General features: G+C 44.7%; 1 protein-coding gene across 1 annotated transcript in view; it reads left to right on the top strand.

Moving 5' to 3' along the window:
• COTL1 (coactosin like F-actin binding protein 1) overlaps nt 1-17233 on the top strand; it is a 29081-nt gene extending 11848 nt beyond the window's left edge. The window contains exons 3-4 of the mRNA XM_032777570.2: nt 3083-3240; nt 16769-17233. Of these exons, the coding sequence (XP_032633461.1) occupies nt 3083-3240; nt 16769-16879 (269 nt within the window). The 3' untranslated portion in view covers nt 16880-17233. The remainder of the gene's footprint in view (nt 1-3082; nt 3241-16768) is intronic.
• The last annotated feature ends 457 nt before the right edge of the window (nt 17234-17690 follow it).

Below are 17690 nucleotides of genomic sequence, written 5' to 3'. Positions count from 1 at the left end.
ATATGTCTACACAGCAATTAAACACCCACAGCTGCGTGCTGCGGGGCTGTAAAATTGTGGTGTGGACGTTCAGGCTAGGATTGGAGTCTGGGCTCTCGAACCCTGTGATGGGGGAGGGTCTCGTCTGAGCCCGCAGCAGCTCATGTGCACTAGTCGTGGGTGTTCAATTGCTGTGTAGATATACTCAGAGGCATTAAGTGACATTTGTTGGCTTTCAAAGGCTTCTTGCATTGGCTTTGGCACTTATTTTCTGTGGAGCGGGGACAAGGGAAATGGTACAGAGCCTTTTAGGTTTCTGTAAGGCTCCTTGGTGATGCTCTATAGCAATATATGTGGTATACAGGAAAATTTTATTATGGATCTAGATGAGGGTGATGTGAATTAACATTTGACTTCCCACTGGGCATCCTGGATGTCTCACATGGTGGTAGTTGGGACAGCATAGGAATAAAACATGCTGAATTGTTTACAGTAAACTTAAGTAGGACTAGGTGTAACAGGCTCCTTTTCCAAAAAGCAAGTGCTCTGATTCATGGTTCTTTTATGTGTCTTCTTGTTGCACTAAAAGGACACCAAGTGACCTATTAAATCAATGAAGCAGCTGTGATTAGGTGTATTCTGTGCTCGCATGACCATCCATTTGTTCTGCTTCTCTGGAAGATCAAGGCTGATGTAGGTTTCAGTATCTTGTGTGCTCACAAGAAAAGACTGGAAGGGGGTGGTACTATGTATGTGCCTGTGATTGCAAATGCACCCAACAGCTTGGGTTGGTGAGTCACCCTGCAGAGAAGGAACGCAGAATCTGTCCGACTCCAGAGATAAGATGCTTGTATGCAGATGGTCACTAAATAGAAACCTTAGTTTGGCCTAAGAGAGCAGAAGCCAGGCCTTGAAACAAGGCCTATGGTGATCTTAAAATCTAAGGGCCTGATGCTCTGTTCTCTTCTTTCAGTGGAGGGGAAGGGAATGAAAGAGAGCTCGTTCTGGAAGTAGGTGCAGAAATGCCTCTGCTGCTGGCTACTCTTCTTAGTGGCCCTGTGCTTTGAATCACAGATGGAGGTGGGGGGAAGCTAGCTGGAGGGGGCAAGGAGCAGCCATGCCCTGTGGCATGCTCCCTTCCTGACTCAGTGGACCTCCATCAGGAACTCCTAGGGATAGCTAATACAGCCAAACAACACCTCAATGGCACTATTGTGCCACTACCAGGGTTTATGCCTGGGCAGTACGACATGCTGCTGTGGAGAGGGGAGTAAGCTGCTCTAAAGATTCCAGGATGAACCCACATGCTTGGTATCTGCTTTCCCCATACATTGGCAGGCTCCAAAGGTTGTGCCCATTCTTTCAGGCTGCAAACCCCTTCCCTTTGGACAGAGACAATGTGCATGCCAATCCTTTCAATCAGGAGTTCGCAAAAGTTCTAGAAGCTCTCTAAGAAAGCAGAGAGATACTGTAGTTTTTTCTTGTGATTTCTCCCCATGAATCTTGCAGTAAACGTGGTATGTCTTCTCAAAGCCCCAGTATCTGGAATTGTGAGAGTTGTGGCAGTAATTGATAAAGAAAATTAAGCTTTCAGCTTTTCTCTGCAGCCACCTGACACCTAAAGGCTCTCAAACGAGAAAGTAAAAATGGACTCAATGTACTGTTTATGAATCTCATGGATTTTTAACCCAGTCATGATTTTTGGGTGGCCTGACTGTTCATTTTTGAAGCCTTGGGGTTGAAAACACTTGTTTTCCTTATTCCAGAAAAAGTGCCTTGTTCTGTATCGTAGGGGAGAAGTGTCTCTTTCTGTGATTCTTTGCCATGGCCAAGTGAAGGAGCAGAGGAAACAAAGGCGTTTCTATGAGATATCTTTTGAAGTTCTTCCCCTCCTGTGGATTTTTCAGCAGCAGAGAGTGATCTGTCTGCAGGTCATGTAGATCAGACACTTAACTGGAACATCCACAGGTCTCTGACTCTGGATTACACTCAGCAGGGCAGCACCTTTGTAGATTAGCCCAATTTCATTATGTGGATCTGCAGAAGTTTCAGGGACAGTAGGAAATAGTTTGAGAGCTCTTAGTAGAGAGCACTGGTGATCTAAATGTATCCAGCACATGCTTTTCAGCATGAGATACTGTGATAGGGCACAAGCCTAATCACTAACCCAGACCTTAAAGAGTTAATGCAGCCATCACTTAACCCTGACACATTAGTGGGAGCATGGGAAATATGAAGGGTTGCCTGGGAACATCTCCCTGCGAGTTGGAGCCCTGCCCACAGGTCTGTGTGTGGAGACTGGTGGTTGTAGTTGCTGTCTTTGTCTTGTTAAGGCCGTGTGTTTTGTTGTTGTTCTGTTTGGACTCCTTATAAGTTCCCCTTGGGAAGAAGGGATCACAGTGGGCTGAAGGCTGCCTGCCTATCTTATTTTGTGGGCTGGGAAATCAGCACACCGGCCCACTGATGTGTCCACCCTCAGCAACTACTGGTCTTGGTTTTTGTTCAGTGAGCTGTTTCCTTGGTCTATATGGTATGGTTCTTTCGGTTGCTGTGCAGTGCAGTCACCTGTTACAGTAACTTGACTAGCCTTTCTCATTGCTTATCCAATCAGGCTTAGGTGTGGATCTGGTCATAGGTCCCCTGTCCTGCAAACTGCCTTGCACAGGTGGATTCCTATCTTCCAAGAGCAGCTTGTGGCATAGGGGCCAGTGATCAATGTCTTCCCTTTCCTGCATGCTGAAGACTAAATGCATCATCCAGGTCAGCTGTGTGGACTTGAAAGACCTGGCCAATTGCGAGTGCGTTCCTCGCTTCCAAACTTAACAACGTAGCAGCTGGCATGGTACAGCTGTGCCAGTCAGGTAAGTCCTAGTCAGTGAGTGTGCCATAGTGAAAGGCAGATCTAACAGGGGAAGAAGATATGCTACACACGTGTGTACACATCTCCTCTATTCTAAGAGTGTTTAGATTTTTATAAGTGTTGGTAATTCAGATCAGGACACCACCTGGCTATGCTCAGGATCGATCAAGACGAATTCTTTAGTGAGGTAGTATTTTGTCTCCTTTCTAATGACATCTCCTTTTTGTTTCTTTGTTTTTAAAGATGACATCAGGTTGTTTGGATTTGTCCGATTTACCACTGGGGATGCCATGAGCAAGCGAGTCAAGTTTGCCCTCATCACTTGGATCGGAGAGAACGTTAGCGGCCTGCAGAGAGCCAAAACCGGGACTGACAAAACTCTGGTCAAAGAAGTAGTACAGGTAATACCACCTTTCTGACCTGCGCTGCTTCTAGCCTTTGAGAGCAGGGGGTGGGAAGAGGGAAATTTGGTCGTCCTTAGAAAACTATTCTCTTTTTAAAGCTTTAACTTTTCCCCCTCCTTACCGTCACCAAGACTCAATCTGCCCTTTGCATGCTCAGTTAAAAATGAGCACGTTTGGACTCTCAGCTGTCACCAAAGTTTATGGCTGTAAGGAGAGCAACAAAAGTATGCATTCCAGTCCTTGCCTGGGTAAGTACATCTCTTCGCCCCTGTTCTTTTTCTATCTCATATAAGAACAGCTTAATATTGAGACATGTATAGCAACGCACTGGTAGTTAGATTGGATAAAGATAATAGGAAAGAGACTGCCATGCATATTGTTTCAGTGATTTTTTTATTTTATTTTAGACCATCAGAAGGCTCCAGGTTATCTCACTATGCAGAGACAATAGACTGCAAGGCTGGGCTTGCAATTGGTATTAATTAACGAGCAACTTTTAATAGTTAACTAGATTTGAATAGTTTCCTGTTTGGCATTGGGTGTAACAGGAACATGGAGATGTCTGTACTAAGCACACATCTCGGAAAGTTTCCCCAGTGGAATTTGTCTGTCCAAGCACAAAGTGTAATTTAACCATTTAGCGCATGCCTAGAACATTCTGACACAGTGTTGTGTTTCCACAAAATTCAAGTTCAACGGACCTTAGCAGACTTAAATCAAGGAGGAGGGGAACTTCAGCATTGTGGAATTCTTATCAAATCCTCTCATCTAAAATAGATAGAAGCAGAGAGTGCACTGGACTGGGAGTCAGGAGACTGGGGTTCTATTCCCAGCTCTTCCACTGGCCTACAGAGTAATCCTGGGCAAGTCATGTCCCTTCTCTATACCTCAGTTTTCCTATCTGTAAAATGGGAATAATAATACTAACCTCCTTAGTAAAGGGCTTTGAAATCTATTGCTGAAAGCACTGTGTCAGAACCAGGTGCTAAAACAGTCTTAGAGTTTAAGGCAAGAAGGGACCACCAAAAATGTTCCTATCGCTTTTGTATGCAAGGGTATCCTAGCCAACAGCAGCGCAACTGTGACTAAACCGATTTACAGTTCAGCATTTGCTTCCTCTGAAGAAATGTTTATGGTGGGACCCATCTGATAAACAAGTTCCCTAAATGTACTGCCTCTTTCTGGTGCCTCAGAATACCCTTTCTCATTGAGCTGTCAGAACAGGCTGAATATTGAAAATCATAGAAGAGATCGGAAGGGACCTCAAACAGGTCATCTAGTCCAGTCCTCTGCACTCAAGGCAGAACTAAGTAATAACTAGACCATTCCTGACAGGTGTTTGTCAAACCTGTTCTTAAAAACCTCCAATGACTGAGATTCCACAACTTTCTTACGCAACTTGTTCCAGTGCTTAACTACCCTGACAGTTAGGAAGTTTTTAGCTAGAAGATCAAAGCCAAGAGTGGTTAACTCTCCAATAGCCTATTAAATCAAATAGGCTATTAAACAGGCAACCAATCGAGTTTCATGTAACAGGAAGTTATGGACTGTTGTATGGGTCAGTTGTCAGCATTATAGTTTTGCCTAATGTCCAATCTAAACTACACTTGCTGCAATTTAAGCCCATTGCTTATTGTCCTATCCTCAAAGATTAACGAGAACAGTTTTTCATCCTCCTCCTTGTCCCACAGTATGTCCCATAGTATTTGTCTACATTAAGAAATCTCCTTTGAGGAGGGATTGTGCAGGATGAAAATGAAGGTCCCTTCAGTTTACTGTGTAATGTTTGTTACTTAATGTTTTTAATCTACAAATAACTCACACAGGCCTGCTGAAATTCAAACTGCTTCCTAGGAAATACCCATTTATGCTGCACCTCCCAACATGGGAACTACACTGAAGGATTCATGCTGAAACAGAAGGTTTACCCCGTAAATGGTAGTGATGAAGCAAAGCTTTATTAATATGAAGTAGCTGAAACTGTATAATTGTAGTTGAAGCAGAAATTATATAATGCTGGCAACTGACCCATACAACAATCTGTAACTTTCTGTTACATGTCATTTGAAACTTGATTGGTTGCTTGTTTAATAGCTTATTAGATTTAATAGGCTATTGAAGTGTTAACCACTCTTGGCTTTGATGTAAACCCTTGATCTTCTAGCTAATCAATATATACCCTGTAAAAGCTCTGAACCTGAAATACGAACATTATGGAAATTGTGCTATAAACCTACTTTATTAGGCAAATCTGTCTCTTTTGAGATCATCCCCAAAGTATTTCCAAAGGTATCGACAATTCTCGTCCACCTTCTTTTGAAAATTACCTCCATTAAGCAAACTATTTGGAGGTGTCACTTAAGGCAATTTGAACTGTAGTGTTGTGCTTCCCCTCCCCACTCCCTTTGTGGATGTCCTAATTGAGAGCCAAAGAATGTAACCCATATCATGGGGTGTGTGTGGGTATGTTCCATTGAATTGATACATAATACCAAATAGGCCAAACAGGCTTAACTTTGAGATAAACCCCACAAAATCCACAATGAGCTGGGGAAGTAGCCAACCGCAGGACCAAAGGAAGCAAGACAGAAGCATAATGCCAGGTAACCCCCAGGTGGATAATAAGTTGGTAGAGAGCTTTCCCTTCACCCTTCCACTTCCCTGGTTCTTGGCACGCAGACAGAAACCATAAGAGACCAGAAGTCCGAAGTGCAGACAATGCGATGTTTATTGGGGTTAGTTTCCAAGCATATTCCAAAGCCCTTCACACCAGCCGGGCTTATCTCTATACGCTGATAGTCTGTTCCCAGCTCTGACACCGCAGAGCCTTGCCTGTGTCCCTCTTCCCTGTTCCCATTCCCCTCAAGTGCTCAGTTACGATGGAAAGGAGGACCACTAAGGGCATGTCTACACTGCATTGTAAATCTGGGCTCAGACTCCAGTTTGAGCCCAACCCCCTGCTGCCGCTTCTGTCCACACATGAATCTATCTGGCTCAGGTCACCAGGCGTTCAGGACCTGGGTCCCAGGACCCACCCATCTGGTGGGTCTGAGCCCAAGTCCCACTGAGGCTTGGGTCCAAATTCTATCATTTTGCAGTGTGGACACAGCTTGATCTGCAGACCCAAGGCAGAAGGTGTGCATAATGAGGCATGGACACATTAGCATGGTTGTGAGACCTGGGTCCAGCAATTGTAAACCCAGTTTTACAATGTTGTGTGGATGCTCAAGCACTGGCTTGTTCACACCAAATCCGCAAGCCCGGATCCCACACACCCAGGTTTACAATTCAGTGTCCATATACCCTAAGTACCGAGACACAGAGAATCCCATGCACCCACTACTCAGTGCTAAGCATCATCCTATCCTATGAAATAATTCAGTTTTATACTTGTTTTGCAAAATACCTCTTTTATCTTTCTAGAGAAGTATGGCTGATTTCCATTTAACGGTTCAGCTACTTGTAGACGTGGACATGTTCCCCTCTCTCCCTTTTAATATCTGTGACATAGGCAGAGAAAGAAGAGCAAGAAGGGCATTAATGTTGCAAGTTTTTTTTGTTTTGTTTTGTTTAAAGAGAACATATTGATGCTTATTTTCAACTGTGGGACAATGAATGGACAAACTTCCATATTTCTTAGAGCTTTGTATTGCATGCTGGAACTAAATATTTTTCAAATAAGGGGCCGCACCTTGCTGCTAGTTGCAGTGGTGCAAATCTAGTGTCAACCCCATTGACTTAAGCTCTAGTGGGGTGCAAGCAGAAATATTCAAATCTATTTATTTTTTTGCCAAGAAAGCACAAGCTTTACCCAGTTTTGGTTCACTGAGTGGGATAACAGGAGCTCTAGAAAGAGAAATAACATTAAAAAAACCCAGTTGTGTGCTCATTACTTTGTGGCTTCTCTTGCAGCCCGGCCCCCTACATACACTTAGTTGTATATTCTACTCATAGTTCACACAGGGATGCCTTCAGAATTAGCAGTATAGCACAAAGTGTTTTTGTATTGCAGATAACAGCTTTGAGTTTTAAATGATCAGAACAAGTCTCTGGGTTTCAAACAACAGTCAGTGGACCCTGGAGTAAAACATGAAGGGCACTTGCTTGTATATATTTGTATAATAATTGTGAAAGTCCATGTTCTTTTCTCTAAGACCCAAGTTCCAATGAGAAGGAGTCCTGCTTGGGTATTCTTGGAGAGGTCACAGGGGGGTTAGACTAGATGACCCTTGCAGTACCTTCTAATCCTATGATTAACAGAGGCAGAGCATGCAAGTCATGGGAGGTGATTGTACTGTTCTACTTGGAGCTGGTTAGGCCTCAGCTGGAGAACCACGTCCAATTTTGGTAACCAATGTGTAGAAAGGATGTAAAGAAAGTGGAAAGGATTCAGAGGCAAGCAACAAAGCTGATCCAAGGGATGGAATGTAAGCCATATGAGCAAAGGCTGAAGGAACTGGATATGTTTGGAAAAGAGGAGATTAAGAAGGGATATGATAGAGGTCTTCAAATACTTGAAATGCCGCCTTAAAAAAGATGGAGAAAAGTTGTTCTCTTTTGCCACAGAGGGCAGGACAAGAGGCAAACTACAGCAGAGCAGAGTTCAATCTCTGGAAAAACTTCCTCACTGTAAGAACAATGGAACAAGGGGAACAGCCTGCTTGAGAGGTTGTGGAAGCTCCTTCACTGGAGGTTTTCAAGAGGAGGCTGGATAGCCATCTGTCTTGGATACTTTAGACACAACAAATTCTGCATCTTGGCAGGTCCCTTCTAACTCTGTGGTTCAATGATACACTATAGATGCGTTTCAAGTAATGGGCTGAGCACTGTTCAAAGCTGAACAAATGCCAGTAGACACCGTGCTTCTGCCGAGATCCTAAAAGCAAGTGGAACCCAGCTCGACCGCTGCCAAACAAATGAAATCCATTGCATTGCATTACAGTATAAAGTACATTTACATATGGAGACTATTAAGGGTCTGCTAGAAGCACCTGCTGTAAGGGAACTACTTGGGATAGCAACTGTTCAAGACGAGATTGGGGCTTGTGAGCAAAAGAATAACTTCTTATAAAGGAAAGGGAGAGGTACTGGCCTGCCCTTTCTTTGTGCTTTGCATTCTTTTGGGTTCCTCTCCTGGGAGTGGCTGCAGGGGCTCTGTATTCTATGAAGTGATATTTTAAGAATTGTAAAATTACTGGGCCAGATCCTCAACTGGTGTAAATCAGCACATTTGCATTGGCTTCAGTGTTGCTGAATTCCCTCATCTTAAACTATGGCAAAAGGTCCAGACACTCTGTGCTTATTATACTGGAGGCGTTCAAGTAAACCTTGGGTGAGTCCTTTGTCAGGCTATTCAATTTCCACCCCCATCCCTCTACCACAGCTGGAAAGCCAACATTCAGGTCTGTGACTTGCCCCAAACCCTTCTGCAATGTCAGCTGAGGACAGGTTTGGAGTAGGGGTGGATGGCCTACAGACATGCACCCAGAATGGGTGCCTTTTAACATGCTATTAAGGGGCTAGTGGATGGTGACTTCCTGCAGTATAGCTTGTTGGAGTGCAAATTAACTTGATGGAGCTCTGTCAGCATGCTCCATCTCATGCTGCACACCTTGTGGTATGGGAATGGCTGGGTAATTCATGGGGACTTCTGAATCTAAAAGCATAAATCCCCAACTTAAGCTGGGGGACCAAGTCCATTCAATTAGCAGCAGTAACAGCCTCAAACCTATGTCTGTAGTCCAACCAGGAGAGGGGGACAAAGATTTACACTGGACTAGTGTGGATTACACACTCCCCTGGCTGAAGGGACTCATCCCAAATTTCAGAGATCCGGAGCAGTTCAAATCCTACTATAAGCCACCATTCATAATAACAAAGATCAAACACAGGCAGGGCCGGCTCCAGCTTTTTTGCCACCCCAAGCAGTGAAGCAGGGAAAAAAAAAAGAAAAAGAAAAAGTCACGATCGGCGGCAGCTCTACTGCACCGCTTCATTCTTCGGCGGCACTTTGGCGGCGGGTCCTTCGCTCCGAGAGGGACTCGGGGACCCGCTGCCGAATTGTTGCCAAAGACCTGGACGTGCTGCCCCTTTCCATTGGCCACCTCAAGCACCTGCTTCCTTTGCTGGTGCCTGGAGCTGGCCCTGAACACAGGACATTTGGTGCTTTTTGATGCAAAGGTCCCATTGATAAAGCTGACCCAAGCTGGGTAGGTCTGTGGCTGCAGGTTTGACCGTCTGATTGAGTAGGCCCCACTTGTTCACTTAAAATTATACACTAGTGTTACACTTTAAACTTTTTGTGCCATTTAAAAAGCCAAGTCCTCTCCTAGATTTATCTGTTTTTATAATTGAGTTCTGTCTCTTGGTGCTCAAACACACATCCAACCTATTGGCTGTCTCCATTTCTGTAGCTATTGTTTTGACCTGCCTTGCTCAGGAGCACCCAGGAAATGTGGAAAAGTAAAGTGTGCGCTAGGGCAGTGGTTCTCAAACTAGGGCTGCCGCTTGTTCAGGGAAAGTCCCTGGCAGGCCGGGCCGGTTTATTTACCTGCCGCATCCACAGGTTGGGCTGATCGTGGGTCCCACTGGCTGCAGTTCACCGCTCCAGGCCAATGGGGGCTGCAGGAAGCGGCAGCCAGTATGTCCCTTGGCCCACACCACTTCCCGCTACCCCCATTGGCCTGGACACTGAGAGCTGCGATCGGCCGAACCTGCGGATGTGGCAGGTAAACAAACCGGCCCGGCCCGCTTGGGGCTTTCCCTGAACAAGTGGCAGCCTTAGTTTGAGAACCAGTGCACTAGGGTAGTTAATGGTGTTTCGAGCTGTTCATGTTTCGAGCTGTTTGATCTGTTCTGAGGGCCATGAGTCTTCACTCAGATTGCTGCATGATGACATATGCCACACATGGCCTTAGCGCAGGAGGGCTGTCTTTTTACCTTAAAAAAAGGCTCCACTTGGGTTTTAAAATGGGCAACTCTGCTGATGACTAATGACCGCCCTGTGCACTGTGGTCCTAACAGTGCCTTGCCCCACACTTCTGGAAGCCAGGCTGTCAAATGCTACCACGCTGATTTTACACTCACTCTGTACTCGCCTTTGAGCTGGTGTAGATGACTCCATGCGATGCAGGGCCATGAAGGATCAGGTCCAGCCTTTCCCTGATTGCTGCTACAATGTCCACACATGTGCTACTTGCCTTCACTCGCCTATCTGCTCTTGTTTGCAAAAGGGGTGTCAAAGAGAGCAGGAGGCTGGTAGTACCAGCATTTCTCTGGTGGCCTCCTCCCTTTCTGCAGATTGTAGATTCATTTAAAAAAAAAGTCTTAGTTCTCCTTTCTGCAGGGAAACTCCTTTTTTCTCTTCCTTCATCTATATCATTCTCATCTTAACTTAGGGTTTTAAGCTCCTCAGAGTAGGAAATCTTTGTTCTGTAAACACCAAGCTCTTCCCTGGCTCTGTATAAATAAAGAGATTCCCAGTCCCTGGTTGGATGCGTGCCTGGTACAAATGCTCACATTTGCAAGTTCAACATTTACCTTCTGGAAACCTTGACTATTGACGATTTCCTCCAGCATTCCTGCCCAGAAAGTCATATGCTCTGTTGTCTGTCTAAATTTGGGTGGAAAGCCACTCAATTTTTATGAGCAAATATTCACGGAATTCCTTTGGATGAGGAAATTGCCGGGGTTTGAAGACAAACTTGCTGAGTTCCTGTTTTGCATTTAACAATCAATTCATTTTTTTAAAGTGAGGAAGGGGAAGAAGCCTGGCTTCTCATTTGCACTGAGGCTACTCTGCACTGCACCAGCTGTGCAAAGCATCCCTACAAGCTGGTGCAGTGGCCACTACTGGGTCACTTCCACCCAGGGGTTTCATCTGTGCTGTAATGACTGCTGGAAGCTCAGTCCAGCATAGGGTGATCATCCTCTGCCATAGAGTCACTGTGGCTCTGTATGTATTCCCCGTGGGTGGCATAGGGGATGTTGCTGGATAAGAGGCTCCACTGATCCCTTAGTTGCTGTGTTGTCTGCCTGTGGCTGTTGACATCTGACACAAGTGAGGGTAACCTTCAGGCAGCTTTCACTTCTGTTGTGTGGCCAGACTGGCACACAGCTGGCCCAGGACTGGGGCAGTATAAAGGTGCCTTAAGGACATTTTTACTCACACACTTGCTTGTGCCATGTCCTCCTGGGCTGCAGCATCAGAGGATCTGGGCCTAAATGTTCTCTGTCCTCTTGGGTATGAATAATTCATCTTCTTTTCATTGCTTCTACTGTGGGGAAACTTAAATGGCTAAAATACTGAAAACAAGATCTGAGGTCACTCTCTAAATTGCAAATGAAGTTGTCTTTAGATCAGACTGTGTCTGCTGCTAAGGTGGAGGTAGAGGGTGATGAAACTGCACTGATGTGGTAAGCGAAGAAAGGCGGCTGACTCCAATTTACCATGATTCATAGAATTAAGTACCCTGAGAGAGGAGCTGCAGGCTTAGCAGATCAACACATTCTATATTACCAGGCTGAAATCTTATTTCAACGCCGCTTAAAATGGCAAGGCAAATTACCCTTTTTCATAGGGCAAGAGGCAGCCTGTCACCATGCAGACTTGTAAGGTACAAAGTGGAAGCTGCTTCCTTTTAAGGTCAGACTGATGAGCCTTCACTCTGAACTGAGCTCTGTGTGTATGTGTGTGTTGTGCAACACTTCAAATGCTAGCACAGAAAATTGTTGAATGAGACACAGTCTGATAACCAGGCCTTCAGAGTAATGTGTGCTGCCTCTAGCGAATATGAATCAGTCTCTCCCAGGTGAGGCTAGGTGGATAGTGTCTGTTAACTCAAACAGTAGTTCCGCTTCTGTCTTAACATGACCATTTTTAATCCTTTTTTTCTCTGCCGGTGTTTTAACATAATAGCTATAACAAATGGAGATGGAATTCCTCCACCTCATAGTCCTGGTCTAGTGAGGATAGTTCAATGTCTAATGTTCTCAACCCAGAATAAACAATATTCAGTAATCCAGTTTTTGACACCGTGGCCTAACTTTTCCTATCTAAGACCTTTTGTAAGAAGCTAGAGATCAGCTCAGATACAGTTGTCATTGGTAGGGTCCACATTTCCTAGAGGATGGTACTGGCTTCTCCCTACAATCAGAATTGGTGGATACCAACGTTGGCAAATGTTGCATTTGAAATGGCCTCACCTATAGCGTAGGGCCAGTGCCTTTTGTGGCTGTGGCACTGGCTACAATGCAATAACTCATCTCTATTATTCTAGTGCCTAGAAACCCCATTTAGGATCAAGGCTCCATTATGCGGGGCACTGCACGCAGCCATGGTGAGAGATGGTCTTTACCCCAAGCTGCTGGCAAACTAAATAGACAAGACAAAGGGTGAGAGGAAGGAAGTATTGTATCCCCTTTGTACAGATAGGGACTTGAGGCACACAGAGAGTATGTGACATGCCCAAGGTCACCCAGAACATGTCTCCTCTAGGTTGCATCTGAACTGGACATAAACCAGCAGCAGCAGCCTCCAGTAGATGTAAGGGGTGGAATTCTGTACTGTGCCTCCATGGAGGATTTGAGCTGCTGTGGGACCCACTACAAGCCACTTGACATGATTTTAAAGCAGCCAGGAGCTGCTGTAACTCATCCTCAGCTGCTTTGCAGCAGTACCATCCGCATAGCTGTGTGTGATGCAATGACTTTCCTTCTGCCCTCGGCCCTGCCATGCCCTTTATGCCAAGATTTATAAGGGGGCCTCTGCAAGGCAGCCCAATTGTACACAATACCTGCACCAAGCACATTCTGCCTTGGTTGGCTAAGGAGCTTTTATGGCCCCTGTATTAGAGCATTCAGAGGCCATATGGGAGGAAGAATCCTTCACAAAGTTCCTTTGCAAAGTTTCTTTGCAAGGTCCCTTCCAGTCCTACATTTTTATGATTCTGTGCTTCATTTGCACATTGTGCATGGAGGCATAGTTTTTTTGGTTTTGTTTTTAAAGGCATTATGGGCCAGCTACAACTCTTGTTAAAGTCTATGTAAAGACTTATGTTACTTTAAGTAATCCTGGCTCTGGCAAGCTTTTGTATTGGAGAGGAGGAAGGTTTACTAACCCAGTGGGAAACAGACTGAAACTGCTAAGCTCACAAGGAGGGTGGTGGTGATGGTAATACAGCACAGTGAACAGCAACTTGATAGGACTCTGTTTGCATGGGATTAACAAGAGCTGAGCTCCTCTGCAGAGCTTCACACAGAATAATTGCAAGTACAATAGCTCTTTGGGTTTCTTAGCTGGGTAAATCCTCATGGAATTTGAATGCCTTAACACGGTCCCTTCCCCGTTCTGTATTCCAGACTACTGAGCATAGCTGGATTAAGTGCTCTTGGGTTTCTCCCTTTAAAACACCTCATTTTAAATAGTCATAATCTGTCAGTTACTTTCTGGGAAGGTAGCTTTATCTGTCTTGTACCAGAAAGGAACTGATTATGGGAGTAAGGGGAACTGGTTTGATCTAGGAGCCTGAAGTGCTGCCAAACAATTGCCGTTTTCCAGAATTCCTTCTGACCACAATTTAAACTAAAGCAGAGCGGAACAGGCTTCACTTAGCTGCTATGAGCTTTTTTTCTTTCAAGTATCTTTTAAATATTGAGGTTCCCTGCAATGTGGAACAGGATCAGTCACGGTCTGCGTGCCTTCCTTTTCCATTGCATGAAAAAAGTGGCAAATCTTTTCCAAAGTGACCATTTTCTCTCCCCCCCCCCCCCCCCCGCCATATAAATTGCGGCTCTTGAGAAACTGCCAAAATGAAAGCTTTCCATGTAGCATAGAATTTGATGTCAATATAAAACCTACTTCTTCCCTATACATATAGAGACAGTCTTGGCTGGTCTGTTCCAGAACAGTTTACACCCAAACAAGATGACTGCTTCCCCATGAAAGCCTTGCCTAGCTCTGCTAGGCTTCATCTTTTGGGGTTTTGGGCTTTCATTATCTAGGAATCCTGGCTCTGCTGACTTCTTGATGCAGTCCAGCTGGGAGATCAGGCTTTCTGTCAGCTGTGCTGTTGCTATTAAGAATCCACAGGCACACAGAGGACAAGGGAACGCAGTCTTTTTGTTTAATTGCCTGATAGATGTTAGTGTCTGAAATGGGGAAAGGATAAATGAAATGCTTGCAGCTGTGGGACATGGTTAGGTTTAGGGAGCGAAGAGAAAATATGAAGCAAGAGGCAATATGTGTGTGTATGTGTGTGTGCATGTACCCAACCCCAGCAGAAGCAGACGTACATTTCACTAGCGATCCAAAAATACTGAATCAGCACCAGTAGACTTGCTTTAGTATAGTAGCAATGGTATCCCAGAGGTGCTGTGGAACTGCTTTCACAGTCTGTTCTGAAAAACCTCTCTTTTGCACGAAACCCACGGCAACTTCTAGCTTTAGGGTTTCACAGCTGACCATCCTATGAGCTGTATATACCTCTGCAGCTCTTCTGAATCTCTGTGCTGTGACACCAACAGCCAGTGTCCCAAAGAATAGTTTATATCGAGTTAACCTTTGGTAGAGAGACTATAGAACATTTGGGAATTGCCAGGCTGGATCAGACCCAAGATCCCTTTCAGTGACTGTTACTAGATGCTTCAGAGGTCAGTTCAAGACATCAGTTTGTCTATTAGATACTTATATGGCTCCCAATACCATGGCAACTGAGCACCTCACCATTTAATCGATTTATCCTCACAACATTAGAATGAGGTAGGGCAGTTCTGTTATACAGATGGGGGAACAGAGACACAAAGGCTAAGTGATTTGCCCAATGTCACACAGGATGTCGGTGGCAGGGCAGGGAATTAACCCAGGTCTCTCAAGTCCAAGGCTAGTGCCCTAGCCACTGGGACAGCCTTCCTCAGCCCAGCAGCCTGCTGGATCGAACAACAGTAGTTCCTACTCTCCATAATTATATCTGCAGAATGTCTTTGAAACAGCTTTTCTCTTGCATTGGCCAAGCCCAGCCTGGGACAAGAGTGGAATGATGACAGTAGTTGAGTTCAAAGTAGCTGTGGCGACACTGGGCCAGCGTAAGATCCCAATGTCTGACTGTAAAGCATTTGAAAAGTAGGGGAGGGAGGACGGTTAACTGTCAGCGGATGTGATCTTTTTATTATTATTATTCATATCCCAGCGATATGGAAATTAGCCTCCTACGCAGATCATGAAATGATGTTTCTGATCAGGGTGGCCTCTTGCTAATGGTTTCAGAAATTCCAATTAAAAACTTCACTTTCAAATGCACGTTCACATTAATTCATGATGACAAAGTGCTTCTGATCCCTTCAGTTTTCAAACAGCTGGGCTGAGCAAAATAGGCCAGTTGTTCTTGCCACAAAGGTTCTGGGGGAAGGGTGATGAGGTTGGGGGACCCTGGCAGACAGTGGCAACAAAAATATCTACAAGAGGTTCATTCTGCAGGGAACCTAATCATGTTCTGTCTTCAGTCATACTGGCTTTCCTGCATTGATTGGCTGCATCTTTGGACAATCCTATTAATTTATAGATCTGATTATGCAGTGTCCAAGATGCTATTTATGGCTTCAGCGAAAAATCTTACCTGTACTGCACTTGGAATAAGAACTAGTCTTTTGTCAAAGTCCCATCTCTCTAAAAAGGCCTTTTTATCTCTATCACGGTAGCACTTAAAAGCACCAAGCAAGGACTCCATTATGCACAGGCATAGTAAGAGAGAGTCCAGGGGTGGGCAAACTACGGCCCACAGGCCATGTCCAGTCCACCTTTTAATCTGGCCCCCGAGGAGCAGGGTTGGGGGCTTGCCACGCTCCAGCCTGGGAGCGGGGTTGGGGGCTTGCCACGCTCCGGCACACCCGTGTGTTCAGGACCTGCGTGGGGGCACACATGTTACGATGGCTGCAGAACCCTCACCCTCATGTGCCATCAGAGCCTGGAACATGCAAGCTCACGTGCCTGCTACTTATTGGCTTAGGTGACTCTGCTGTTTTAGTAGTGTTAATTTTCCATTGTTGAGGATAAAACAAAGAGTAGCTGGCCAGGAAGTGCCAGCTGCATTGTTCACATTAATCAAAGAGGCCATGGAAAGTGGGTAAGTTTGGTATAATTATCGTAATCGGTTGTTTTGTATATATATTTGTAATAGTAAGTAAGGTTTAATGTTTGTTTCCACTAAAATGTATCTTTATTAAATAAAGTTTATTTGAATGTGTCTGAATTGTTAATTTCATGAGCATTCATGGCCTGCCATACAATTTCCATACCCAGTTGTGGACCTCAGGCCAATAAGTTTGCCCACCCCTGAGATAGTCCCTACTCCAAAGAGCTTGCAGGCTAAATAGACAAAGTGCAGGAGAAAGAGTTGCAACCTGCATCAACCTTGAGGTGTCCTGGGCCAAAGGAGGTTCCAATGGAAACAGCCTCCCAGTGTTTACACAGCTGGACAGTTTCTGGTCCCCAAGTAATTAACGTCATTACTCTTTTCTCTGTCTCTTTCAGAACTTTGCCAAAGAATTTGTGATCAGCGACCACAAAGAGCTGGAGGAGGAGTACATCAAGAATGAGCTGAAGAAAGCCGGGGGTGCTAATTATGATGCCCAGAATGAGTAAATACACTAGCCATGTCATACCATCTGCCTGAATCAGGAAGGGAGGGGCAAAGCACAACCACCCAACTAAATTCTGATGAGGTGAACGAGAGAAGACTGGGCTTATTTGTGTGTACCTAAGAGGTCCCTTCCCTTCTGCCAGAATGGACTTTTATTTTCCATTCCACTTCCCTCTTCCATATGAGCTGTTCTTATTTTTTACAAAAGTTGCGTAAGTAACTCAGTCCCCAAGCAAATGCTGATACTTTCTATAGCATGTTGGTTTACCTTTCTGTTTGGCCCTGCACTTGTCATAGTCAACCTTGCTCTTCTTACAGGCCTGCCATTATATCCTTTTTTTTTTTTTTTTTTTTTTTGGACAAACTGAGGCACAAAAAGGTGAAGCAATTTGCCTTGAGACCACACAACAACCCAATTGTATCCTTTTTTTTTTTTTTTTTTTTTTCTGGTGTGTGTTCACATTCGAATGGGGTTCAGAGTGGGCTTCGGTTACCACCAGGAGAAAAATCTCTAGGAATTGTGCACATACGGCATTTTTTTAAAGTTTCTGATGGTATTCGTGGGACTACATCATTTTCCTTCTTCGATGTCCAGATCTAGTTGAATTAACGCCACTTAAACTTTGATTAAATTACCTGAGCTTAGATGTCCAGTGGCGATAATGATGCTCAGCAGTTTAAAAAAACAAATCTCGTTTTCAACTCTTAATCAATGGGAAGAAGTAAATTTGCCTTAAACATTGCTTGATGGTTGCTGTGCTGCACCTCCACCTTCCCCCTTCTTTAAAATTTGATCCAATGTGATCTGAATGT

The sequence above is a fragment of the Chelonoidis abingdonii genome, chromosome 19 (genome assembly GCF_003597395.2).
Source record: "Chelonoidis abingdonii isolate Lonesome George chromosome 19, CheloAbing_2.0, whole genome shotgun sequence".
Taxonomy (NCBI): Eukaryota; Metazoa; Chordata; order Testudines; family Testudinidae; genus Chelonoidis; species Chelonoidis abingdonii.
Note: the sequence above shows the minus strand (reverse complement) of the source record. Positions and strands in the feature narration are given on the sequence as shown.